Here is a 12785-nt window from a genome sequence, read left to right on the forward strand (position 1 = left end):
ATTGGAGAGCTACTTGAAGCAGGCTATTTTCTTGAAAACCAGAAAACAGTGGCAATGGTACTCAACATACTTACCACACATCACTCAATCAAAAGCAGTTTGGCAGGTTCAGGTCTTGGTCCTGACAGAGCTGTTGAACCAGGGGGTAGTTGAGTTTAGTTTTATATAAGAAAATGCATGAAAAGAGTAACCCAATCCTAACAAGCTTCTTGAACAGTGAATATAGATTTTCCTGACGCACAATACTAATTCAGCGGTTCTGTATCAATGCTTCAACTTGAGCATTTAAGCATAAGAATTTAACATTCAATGGTTAATACTGCTAACTAATGGTTAATTATAACATTCTATGGTCAATACTGCTAACTAATGGTTAATTAAAGGCTAAATGCTGCTGAACACTCGACAAGCATGAATGATCTTGGCATGTTTTGAGAAATATAAAACTAGCTCTTCAAATAAAATTATCACTATTCACTAAAGCCCTGCATTTATGGTATGTTCCTTATTCAGAGGAATTATAATTATACTCAAATTGTTTCTTCTGACATTGTTGTCCTTGTATTGTCCCCATGGGATCTAAATAAGACTTTAATCCCTATAAAAATAGAGTGATTTGGTGTTTAAGTCCACTTTATGCACAGTAAGGCTAATCGGGACCTACAGTTTAAAGTGTGATTTGAACCACTATGTGTCCCCTATAACAAGAGAACAAGAGAGCTGGATTCCTTGATCACCAGAGTGTGAACTCAACTCTTTGTTTTCACCAAACTATCCATTAACAGTTTTGAAAGTCCTGTCACACTCCCTACATTGAACAAACTTTGCACTATCTACCAACAAAATTATAAAAAACCTTTACAACTAAAATAAGACACGTTCCCAACCAACAACACTCCAATTATCCAAAAGACAAGCTGCTGCTATAAGGGGGTTTTGTATACCTCAGCTATGTAGCACTATTCTAAAAAATACATACCCAGTATTTCACAAACAACTCTTAACAAAAACATATATATGTACACAAATATTCCACACCAGACGTAAAGCACATTAAAACAACCTGTGTCCATAAAGTTTGTCTTTTTTTAAAATGAAATTATGTAATAGTCTAATATATTACACACTGGATATGATCCTCAATATTCAGAAACTACTTGGTATTATTGCCATAAAGAAACTGACAACACCAGACTAAAGATGTTATTTCTATGGTATATCTGCAAGAATTAAGATGCACTTGAAGTCTGGAGCACTACACCAAATCATTGTTTTGAAAACCACATTTTCGTTTCACACACTAGATACCATTTGATCACAAATTACAATGCTCCAGACTGTATGTACATTTTTTAAATTCTTCTTTGTGTATCTACATTGGCAACAATGAGCACAATTAGCAAATTTTACCATATCGCAATAGGATCTGTTGCCTTTGAAATACAGTAGACTTCAACGTTGCCTGGTTCCTCCCAGCGTAAGGATGTTAATTATTGAAGATCAGGCACACACAGGAAATGTACTATGTAGAAATTTTCAGCGAAAATGCATTAACATATCTATGATGGGAGGAACCAGACAATGTCGAAGTCTACTGTGTTTCAAAGGCAACAGATCCCGTTGCGGTAGCACTGGCAGAGACGATTTGACACAGGTAAAACAGCGAGAGCGAGAAATCAGGTGAGGCCAGGCTGGCTCAGTATGTAGAGAAATCGTAGGGTATGCCAGAGACCCAGGATCGAGTCCTGGTCGAGCCTGCATTTTTTGCTGAAAATTTCTACGTAGTACATCTCCTGTGTGTGCCTAATCTTCATTAATAATGCCAACTCTTAACAATTTGTGGGATAATTTGTTGGTGTTTGACTAGTCGTAAAACAGTTCCTTTGTGAGGTACAGCAGAAGCAAGGGATTCTTTTTGGAAAACCTCTTGCACATGAGTGTAAGAATGAGTAGTAAAATACTCTTCAGCAATGCACATGCGCTGCTCCAAAGAATACGCCATGCTGAATCAATTAAAAGAACAGGCATAGTAGCGTCAAAAGTGAGCGAAGAGAATTCAGTGTAACCAGAGGCAGAATAGGATCCTCTCAAAGAGTCCAATTTCGGCACAAAATCTTGGTTTATGATTTTTCACGTAAATATATAACCAATACTTAAGCACATGTGGCGTGCTTCTGTTGACAATATTTCGACCTGCTAGCATTGCCATATATGTCAGAAAAATGGCACTTTTTCACTCAACCCATAAAATCGCCAATAAAAATCCATCAAAAGTTGCACATGACCAATATTGGTCGCAAATGACAGATTGACACAGCATCAGTCATCTAATTATGAAGCTTCGATAATTTCTTACGTATTTTTCTTTCAAAAGTGCATTTCTGGAAAAATTTTAACGCTGCCTTCCGCAAGTTATTAATTTATCTAAATTTTCTGTATGGAGAAAACTGATAATTTTAAGCATTGAAAAATATCTCAATGGGTGAGACTTTATAATGCAGAAAACCCGGTGTAAATATCTCCTACGGTTTTCATGATATACATGTTCAAAGCCTGGGTTGTGCAACTTTTGAAACACTATGTATAAGAAGCTGAGCATCACGGTATTCAAAACATCGCTACATCATTAGAGGAAACAGAAAATGGGGTGTTGGGGGTCAAAGAGTAAGAAATTATTACTTACTCTCTGGAATGTTCACAACGTTGATTAAACAAAAAAAATCATTTGCTAACTTACGCTGTACTGCAATTTGAACTTAAGAATCATAAAAATTTCGTACATATTACAGCATAAGATCACAGTCGCCAGGCTGAAATTTTTAGTTGCCATGGCAACCTGGCGACCGGGATTTTTCGAGCTCTGATATAAAGGCTATTTTACTTACGTATCTGTGAGTCTACTCCTTGAGTTAGCTACGTTTCGGGTATGCGACTGTCCCCTCCTTCAGGTGTTCTTTCAGCATGCAATACAGCCATGCCGCATCGTTATATCATACAAGGAAAGGTTAGACGGGTAGGATTGGGAAAAAATTATCAGATAAAACTATATCCCTATTACACTGCATTCCCTTGAAACTTGTCATGTTCACTATAAAATCATTTAAAATGCATTAAAAACGAGTTAAAATTCCAATAACTGTACTCCCTTCCGTCTATGTGAAAATCAGCTGATGTTCTGCAGGGAATGCAGGAAAAACTAAAAGTAAAGTGTTCCCCTGTGCATAGCATCACGCCATGAAGGCGTATAGGGGGTGTGGGGAATGCAGGAAGCACAGGCTATATCCCATACTGCATGTTTTCACCTCGGTTATAACTACGTTATACCTCCCCATCTTTGAAATAGGTTTATCCATATTTTGTCAAGATTTCAGTCTTCCCAAATAACTATACGAGAGGGAACAGGTTATGCAACCAGAAAGACACTTTGGTTAAAGAAGAAGAATGGATTTTGAAAATTGGAAAAAAGAATGAAATCAGGAAAATATGAAAGAATGCCTACAAATTTTCATTCCACATTTAATATTAATATCCTTTGTCTGTAATTTTCCTATCCTTGGAAGTTCCTCTTTTTTCTCTTTCACCCTGCATGCTTACATTCTTTTTTGATGTATGTAGATTTCCCCCACGAGTGCTTTGTGGAATACCCCAGTTTTAATTTTGCAGTTTTCATTAACAATCTTTAGGTATAAGAAGCTAATAGTTTTTCTTGTATGTACGCATTGCTTGCATTATAGAATTATTTTCTTGTAGTTTACGGTTATTACAAGCATAAGAAAACAGTTTTTCTTTGTGACGTTTCAGGAGAACACACGCTCCTTTCATCAGACATTTATTTTCATTTTGACTAAAGATACAGTTATAACAATGGTTAGTAATTTTTAAAGAAAAAGAATCCGTTATATAATGAATGTTGTCAATGTTACATTGTTGTAATATAGCAACTTAACTGTGAAAAAAGCAGTCTGTTGTATTTTTATTTGAGACTTTTTAAATTATGAATCCAAAATATCATCAGGCAATTCAAATTCATCATTGTTTTCACAAAGTCTTTTGATGTTTTCTGTTACATTAAATTTCAAAGATGGTGGCTTACTCCATTTGTGAAAAAGAAAACTCCATACTGGATCTACGTTACCATTTTCATTATTTAATTTATTCCAGTGTTCTTCTGCAATGAACGAAGCTTCCCAGACATTCAACTCTGTGTTTCCCGTTAATCTTTTTAAAACCCTTCTCTTTTTAATCAAATGTTTCTCTTCGATGATATGAGTTGACAAACCTGTTCTTGGGTTTAGATTTATAATGTCCAAATCATGTTCGTGCCATCTTATTGCCATTTTCCTTGCTGTTTGTCCCACATAATCCTTTGAACATGAACAACTTATATTATATATTCCTGTGGTTTCCACATCTGGTAGAGAGTTTCTCATTTTGAATTCATTAAATGTACCTTCCAAACTTCTTGGTGATTTAAAAACAATTTTGAAATCAAAACTTCTGAAAATTTTTGCAATTTTATGTGAGAATCCCTTGTGGAATGGAATGCACACAAATTTCTTTTCAACAGATTTTTCATCTTTGTCTGTACTTCTCTTTTCCTTTAGTTTTCTTGCTACTTGTTTTTTGATTTGGTTTATTCTGTTAGTGTGAAAGCCATTTTCTTTTGCTATATTAAAAAGCCTTTCTTCTTCATTTTTGATATCCTCATTATTAGAACAAGTAGCAAGAAAACTAAAGGAAAAGAGAAGTACAGACAAAGATGAAAAATCTGTTGAAAAGAAATTTGTGTGCATTCCATTCCACAAGGGATTCTCACATAAAATTGCAAAAATTTTCAGAAGTTTTGATTTCAAAATTGTTTTTAAATCACCAAGAAGTTTGGAAGGTACATTTAATGAATTCAAAATGAGAAACTCTCTACCAGATGCGGAAACCACAGGAATATATAATATAAGTTGTTCATGTTCAAAGGATTATGTGGGACAAACAGCAAGGAAAATGGCAATAAGATGGCACGAACATGATTTGGACATTATAAATCTAAACCCAAGAACAGGTTTGTCAACTCATATCATCGAAGAGAAACATTTGATTAAAAAGAGAAGGGTTTTAAAAAGATTAACGGGAAACACAGAGTTGAATGTCTGGGAAGCTTCGTTCATTGCAGAAGAACACTGGAATAAATTAAATAATGAAAATGGTAACGTAGATCCAGTATGGAGTTTTCTTTTTCACAAATGGAGTAAGCCACCATCTTTGAAATTTAATGTAACAGAAAACATCAAAAGACTTTGTGAAAACAATGATGAATTTGAATTGCCTGATGATATTTTGGATTCATAATTTAAAAAGTCTCAAATAAAAATACAACAGACTGCTTTTTTCACAGTTAAGTTGCTATATTACAACAATGTAACATTGACAACATTCATTATATAACGGATTCTTTTTCTTTAAAAATTACTAACCATTGTTATAACTGTATCTTTAGTCAAAATGAAAATAAATGTCTGATGAAAGGAGCGTGTGTTCTCCTGAAACGTCACAAAGAAAAACTGTTTTCTTATGCTTGTAATAACCGTAAACTACAAGAAAATAATAAGAAGCTAATTTCTCCATTATGCATATCTTCTTTAGTGTATTTGACACGGTCTTCCTGTTCGTTTAGGATGTTAAATAATAATCTATCTAGCCCTTTCCTTTCACTATTACCAAAGCACTTCTCGGAATATAAAAGGGCAGGACAGTGACGAAGATGCAAAAGGAGTGTACAGTATTAAATGTAACTGCAATAAAGAATACATCGGACAGACAGGGAGAACTTTATTTCATTTAACATTTGATTCAAAGTTGTTTTCTCAATGTAGTGCAGGATGGTACTGGAAATGATCCCAGAAAAGGGGATTCCCCAATGGCTGACCCTTCCCTCTGTAAATAAATGTTATTGTTGAAACTAAAGTAATTGTACTCTGTAACTAATTGTGCCCATTTTACAAATTCCCATGAAATTACAGCATCCACACCTTTTTCCATAAGCCAACGGTGGAGACAATCTGCTGCTTTATCTCTTCGAAAGCTGGGGTATAAATTAATAACGTCAAAGCTCATGATACTATCTTGGGGGGTAAAGGAACAGATAGAGAATTTGACTGAGACTGTGTTCAGTTTTTTCCCCCCACCTCCCTAATTTTCAGGACCAAAGTTTTTGCCAAAAGGTACCCTGGATGCGAATACATTGGAATTATCGGTCTTACAGGGGTCCCTTCCTTATACGTTTTGGGAATTCCAAAAGCAACAGGTATACTACCTTTCTTACTATTTTAGATTATTTTTTTTTTAAAATTCTGGCCAAGGTTATGCTGGTTTCAATTCCTTTTTTATTTTATTTACGGGGTTCCTTTTAACTTTCTAAAGCATTCTTCCATTTTTCTTTCGTAGGTGTCTTTACCTATCACTACCATTTTATTTTACTTGTCGGAACGGATCAAGTAAACCTTTTTTTCCTTTACCCATTCTTTCACATTTCTAATTCTCCTTACATCCTTTCTTTGTTCTTTTTCCCACTTGTTCTTTCTACCATCTTGTTGCTTTTCTCCTTTTGATATTTTCTTCTAATCCTTTCTTCTATAATATCATGAATTTTCTTTTGGCCTCAGCTCTATCATCTTTATCATCAATCATCATCCCTGCATTTTCAGTCGCGATTATAAACTCTTCTCTTTCAATTGCAAACTTATGCCCTTATTCTAAAATTTATTTAAGATCGTCTGGAAGAACATATTCAGTTAATTTTTTTTTTTTTTTGTTGTTTTTTTTACTAGCCTTCTCAAAAATTTTTCGGCTTTTCTGTCCCTTCATTTTTCCCAATTTATTTCCTATTCTCTTCTTGTTCAGTTCATTGATTCTAGTCACACTTTTAGAATGTCTCTCTTCGAATGCGATTCCAGGTTACCCAATAAAGTGAGGCGCATAATTCCAGGTGTAGACGTAAATGTAATGTATTAAGTTGTTCGACAGCCCCATATGCTTCCCTGATACATTTACCTAACATTCCTTATTGTAAATTTCTTTTCTGTTCGGCCCCCTATCACCCATTGGTTTATACCCCCACTTTAAGATTTGTGAATTTGACCTGGAAAGAACGTAGTTATAACCGAGGTGAAGACATGCCGTATGGGATATAGCCTGTGCTTCCTGCATTCCACGCAGAACATCAGCTGATTTTCACATAGACGGAAGGGAGTACAGTTATTGGAATTTTAACTCGTTTTTACTGTTTTTAATGCATTTTGAATGATTTTATAGTGAACATGATAAGTTTCAAGGGCATGCAGTGTAATAGGGATATAGTTTTATCTGATAATTTTTTCCCAATCCTACCCGTCGCTTAAAGAACGCCTGAAGAAGGGGACAGTCGCATCCCCGAAATGTAGCTAACTCAAGGAGTGGACTCACAAATACATAAGTAAAATAGCCTTTATATGATATTTTTATTATGTTTTTAGTTGAAATATTCTTTAATATTAGTATTAAATCGTTGTTTATGGATTCTCGTGATAATCATTATATTATGAGTACCTACGTGTGTGCATAAATTAGCCTCTGTGTACAGTCAACCCCCGATTTTACATTTTTCACGGGTATATTGTGTCAAAAATTATTTAAGAACGGGAAAGAAGTATGATCATGAATTTCTAAGGGGAAAAAAAGGCTTGCTGTGAAAGTCAATGACAGATTAAAGGGACCCACTTTCGAGGGAAGGGACGGTGAATGACTGCTTCTAACTGCAGTCTAATCAGTTTATGCATCTGATTGTGTGAGATCTCATTTCACTCTGTAAACTGGTATCCGCGATGGATAGCGGAGCTCAAGTAGATGTAATATATACAGATTTTTCGAAAGTGTTTGATACCGTAAACCATAGAATCTTAATAGAAAAACTGAAATCATACAATCTATCGAATCCGATGTTACAATTGTGTCAATCCTACTTAACAAACCGCAAACAGTATGTCACGTTTCAGGGAAATACTTCTGATGAATTTGAAGCTACATCCGGAGTTCCCCAAGGCTCTAACCTTGGTCCCTTATTCTTTCTCATGTACATAAATGATCTTCACGAACATCTGAATCAATCGGGTAAACTACTTTTTGCGGACGATTTAAAAATATACAAAAGAATTTGCAGTTACAGTGACTGTACAGAGTTACAAGCGGACATAAACAGTCTTGTGGAATGGTGTGAAAGCAACAAACTAATCTTAAATAGCGGAAAATGTTACCAAATGTCATATACTCGAAACACTACATCAATAAAATACGACTATTGCATAAATAAACAAGATCTAGGAGTTCTGTTTGATTCTAAACTTACATTTCACACTCACGTTAACTTTGTAACAAACGAGGCTTACAGACTTCTGGGATTTATAATGCGTACATGCAAAGAGTTCAAAAATGTCGGAAGCTTAATGATGCTTTATAATGCTTACGTTAGAGTGAAAATTGAATACACAAGCATAGTGTGGCACCCTCAAACCCAGCAAGATATAAACAAAATAGAAGAAATTCAAAGTAAATTCTTAAGACACTTAAGTACAAACTAGATGGTATATACCCTCAAATGGAATCCTGTGAGAACCTTCTCAGATATTTTAACCTAACAACTCTCAACAACAGACGCATCATGCATCAGCTCATTTTCCTCCACAAAATTTTAAATAATCTCATTGAAGCTCCATTCGCCCTGTCACAGCTCGACTTCTACGTTCCCTCAAGCAAATTACGACCAAGAAGGCAACTCTTCAGCCTCCGTCGTAATAGAACCAACGCTCTGACAATATCCCCAATTTGGAATATGTGTAAAACATTTAATGATACCATCAAAAGTGAAAACAGTGTGGACTTATTTTGCCCGACCGCAATTTTGAAAAGGAATATACTAAAATTACATAAATTATGATAGAACCTAAGACTTATATGTTTGTTAAATGTTTTCTGTCATTCATCTGTGCAATATTTCAATAATGTTATCACAAAATAATTGTATAATGAACGCCATTAATGGGTAATATACCTGTTGCGTTCAATTTCTGAAATAAATAAATAAATTAGTTGCTATTTTTGGAGGGGGGGATTGATCATTTATAGCTGGGTGCCAAGCATCTTTATATACTGTAATCAAAGTGTCCTGAAGACATGCAGAATGGTTCAGATTCCACTTTGAGCTGCATATGTATCCAGTCCCGATCAGCCCAACAGTATGAAGTGAACAAAAACAAGTTTTTTGTCAAACTTACACATGTTTAGACGTCGCAATAAATTATGAGTGAAGCACGCAGGATTTTCGAAAGGGGGGATGGGGTTATGTATACTTGTTATAGTAGTCAGTCCTCACTTTGCAAAATTTTCCTGCTTTTGAAGTTCTTCTTCTTTCTTTTAAGAAATACTGGCCAGAGGGAGAGGGGGCTTATGAACCCCATCAACACCCTTTGGGCACACCACTGATTTTTATTTACATCCATGTTAATCGACGATTTATTATTGGATTTAGAAGTCTTGGGGAGGGCAAACTCCCCTTCCACCAATAGTTTCCCCGTAAATAACGTGTTTCCTTCTTTTTCTTTCTTTTTTTTGTCTTCTCCTCAAAGTTTAATATTGCGTGATTTATTTTCAGCACGGGAATCGATCCGATAATAAGCGACGATTATATTATTCTCGGCATCATGTGAGGGAGGTAGCAGTCGCGTAGACAACACAACATGTTTCTGTCAAATTTTAAAACATCGTCACGACTCGGAGAATGTATAAAGCGGGAAACGGGAGTTAGAGCAAACGTAAGATCGAGGTGAACGTCCTATTATTTAACATGGCCATTTGCCGGGGCCTGACTGGATGGAAGTATTAAGCAGAAAAACATATAATGCGGGAACGTAAAATCGGGTTTTCACTGTACATACATGACACCCACAACCTGTCTAAGGACTAATCCTAAATGAAAAGGGTTCCGATAATCATCTTTACCATTTCATCCATAATAAAATGAAAGTTATATTTCTAGACAGAGGGGATTACACTTTTAAGACCACTTTATGCACCAATAGGGTAATCGGAACTAGACTTACAGTTTAAAGTGGGATCCAAACTACTATGTGCCTCCACCTGAAACTCCTTGATTACAAGGTGACGATGTTACTACACTTCCATTGGGGAGGTAGCTAATCAGGACAATAGTCCCCTCTCTTCTCAACAAAAAACAAACAAGCCAGCCTGGTACGTAATGTGACCACAGAAAGAGGAGTTGCCGAATAGTAGCAATGCCACATTGTTAACTCCCTTTTACATATCAATCTGGGAACTTTATGGACAGAGGTTGTACTTTCTACTGTAATTCATGCACACCTATATCCCACCACCTGCGTAACTATTCACTGCACAAAAATACCTACTAAGGAAAAAGAAAGGAAGTAGGAGGTTCATTTAGGGCTGAGCCGATACAGAAAATCTTAAAAATTCCCACCAATACTGAAATCAAAGCTTGAACATTGCAGCAATTAAAAATTGATCCAAATATTTATAAACAACAATATGTAAGTATTCCATTACAATTATACTGCATCAATCTGCCAGTTTTACTTGAAAATGTTGGCGAAAAAAAAACTACAGAAGAGAGTTAATTATGAAATTCACACAATGTTCATGCTATTTTTCCTTGTTTTGCAGATTCCGTAAAATAACCAGTTAGTATCTGTAATTAAACTTTAACCAACTTATACCAATATACCAGCATCAAAGTCCACTCAGCCCTAATTTTTATTACGTTACTTGAAACTGACCATATTATCTGACAAGCTTTTTATTCACTACTTACTATCAGGTAAATAACACATTTCTTGTTTTTAAAAGAAATGTTGTTTCATACATACACTTTCCGTGTACCTCAGACACAGTGGACTTGAAATGTAAAAAGTCAAACATCATCTGTCACAAAAACAAGGAATGTGCAGTTTATAATTTTAAATAGTGAATAAAAATGTATTTTCGAGTACGAAGAAAAAGCCAGTATATCTTGTATCAAACTACAAAAGTATTCAATTACCTGTCTCCATATTGTTTGATTTCCCATAATTCCAATCTATCCTCATCTACCCATTCTTCTGTAACTTGAGGTTCTGTACTTTGCGGGGACTCTGCTCTTTTTCGTTTCCTTAAACCTATGCGGTGAGAGGTCACTTCTGGAAGAAAGGAAAAAAAAATAAAGCCTTAGACATTTTCCTCTTAATACTACAGTGTTTTCTTCTACCATGCGTTTTTCTTCTCAGCTTTCCTCAGATATCATTGCAATGCTTTTGCACTTTACACATAGTTTAGCAATATTTTTCTTTACAAAATTTTGTCTTCTATACATTGTAACCCCTCGATCACATCTGTATATTTTTTGACTTGTGGAAGTCTGCTGGTTTATAGAATAAATTTGGCAACAGTGAGTGTATGTCAATAGTGACGTCATTAAAGGGTCTTGTTTGGTGGATGAGATGAGGTGCACGTGCAGGAAGATAATGGCCCTTGTCTATCAGCAGCCATGGGGTGGAGAGAGTCTTCAATCCTCAGTTTTCAGTTAATTACTTAAATTATTGGTTTGATCTATTTTGTGTGCATAACTGTTGATAGGTTGTGAATTGATTAGTTGATCATTCCAAAGAGAGTTAATTGAAGGGCTCGGGTGTAAAACATGGTAAGTGCCGTTTTGGTCATTTTTGAGTTTCAAAGTAAAATGTGCCATCCTTCAATTTTCGAGAGAAATTGCCATGTCATACAATTTGCATTGGACTCAGTGAAGCCTTCTGAAATTGGTAAACACAACACGAAACAATGTATCTACAGAAGAGCTTCTAATAACCTCTTTTTCTTAACGAACCCAGAAATGACCAAAATGTCACCATGTTTTACACAAGCCCTTCAATTTAGTTGAATTTTCATATTACCACTTTCAAGAAAGGAACTTTTCTCTCTCTCTCATGCAACCACCTTTCGGGGGCTGAACTCCTACCACAATCTGGGCACATAAGATGTCCTTAGAGGTCGGTCGAACAGTAACCTGATTTTCAGTATTCAAAAGACAACAACACAATTCATTCTAACAATACATTTATTCAGACTGATAAGTGACTTAATTACATTGTTTGGGTTCAATTACTTAAGATCCTAGTTTACATGAGTACAGATTTAGTGGGAGAGCTCACAGGAGAGAGAGAGAGTTCCTTTCTTGAAAGTGGTAATATGAAAATTCAACTAAATTAACTTTATGTGGAATGAACAACTAATCAATTCACAACCTATCAATAGTTATGCACACAAAATAAAGATCAAACCAATAATTTAAGTACTTAACTGAAAACTGAGGATTGAAGACTCCCCCCCCCCATGGCTGACAAGGGCCGTTATCTTCCTGCAGGTGCACCTCAACTCATCCACCAATCAAGACCCTTTAGTGACGTCACTATTGACATCCACTCACTGTTGCCAAATTTATTCTATAAACCTGCAGACTTCCACAAATCAAAAAATATACAAATGTGATCGAGAGGTTATAACATTAACATTAAAGTTAACACTTTTTTATTTACACGTGGCTGAATGCATACAATCAACAATTGGCAATCCCACTTGATCATCAAAAGTTTGAAGCAATGATGAATAAGGTCTCCAACTGTTAATTTTCAATATTTCAAGCTAACTCTTGGTTGCTGGTGAAGGAATGCCAACTTCTTACTCTTGCTTCATAT

General features: G+C 35.5%; 1 protein-coding gene across 3 annotated transcripts in view; it reads right to left on the reverse strand.

Annotated features, from left to right (window-relative positions):
* The window catches only part of E(bx) (nucleosome-remodeling factor subunit NURF301 E(bx)), a 92448-nt gene that overhangs the window by 44698 nt on the left and 34965 nt on the right, over window positions 1-12785 (reverse strand). For all 3 annotated transcript variants that reach the window (XM_083135530.1, XM_083135531.1, XM_083135528.1), the window contains exon 18: window positions 11099-11234. In XM_083135530.1, the coding sequence (XP_082991656.1) occupies window positions 11099-11234 (136 nt within the window). The remainder of the gene's footprint in view (window positions 1-11098; window positions 11235-12785) is intronic.

The sequence above is a fragment of the Lepisma saccharinum genome, chromosome 14 (assembly GCF_977018435.1).
Source record: "Lepisma saccharinum chromosome 14, izLepSacc3.1, whole genome shotgun sequence".
NCBI lineage: Eukaryota > Metazoa > Arthropoda > Insecta > Zygentoma > Lepismatidae > Lepisma > Lepisma saccharinum.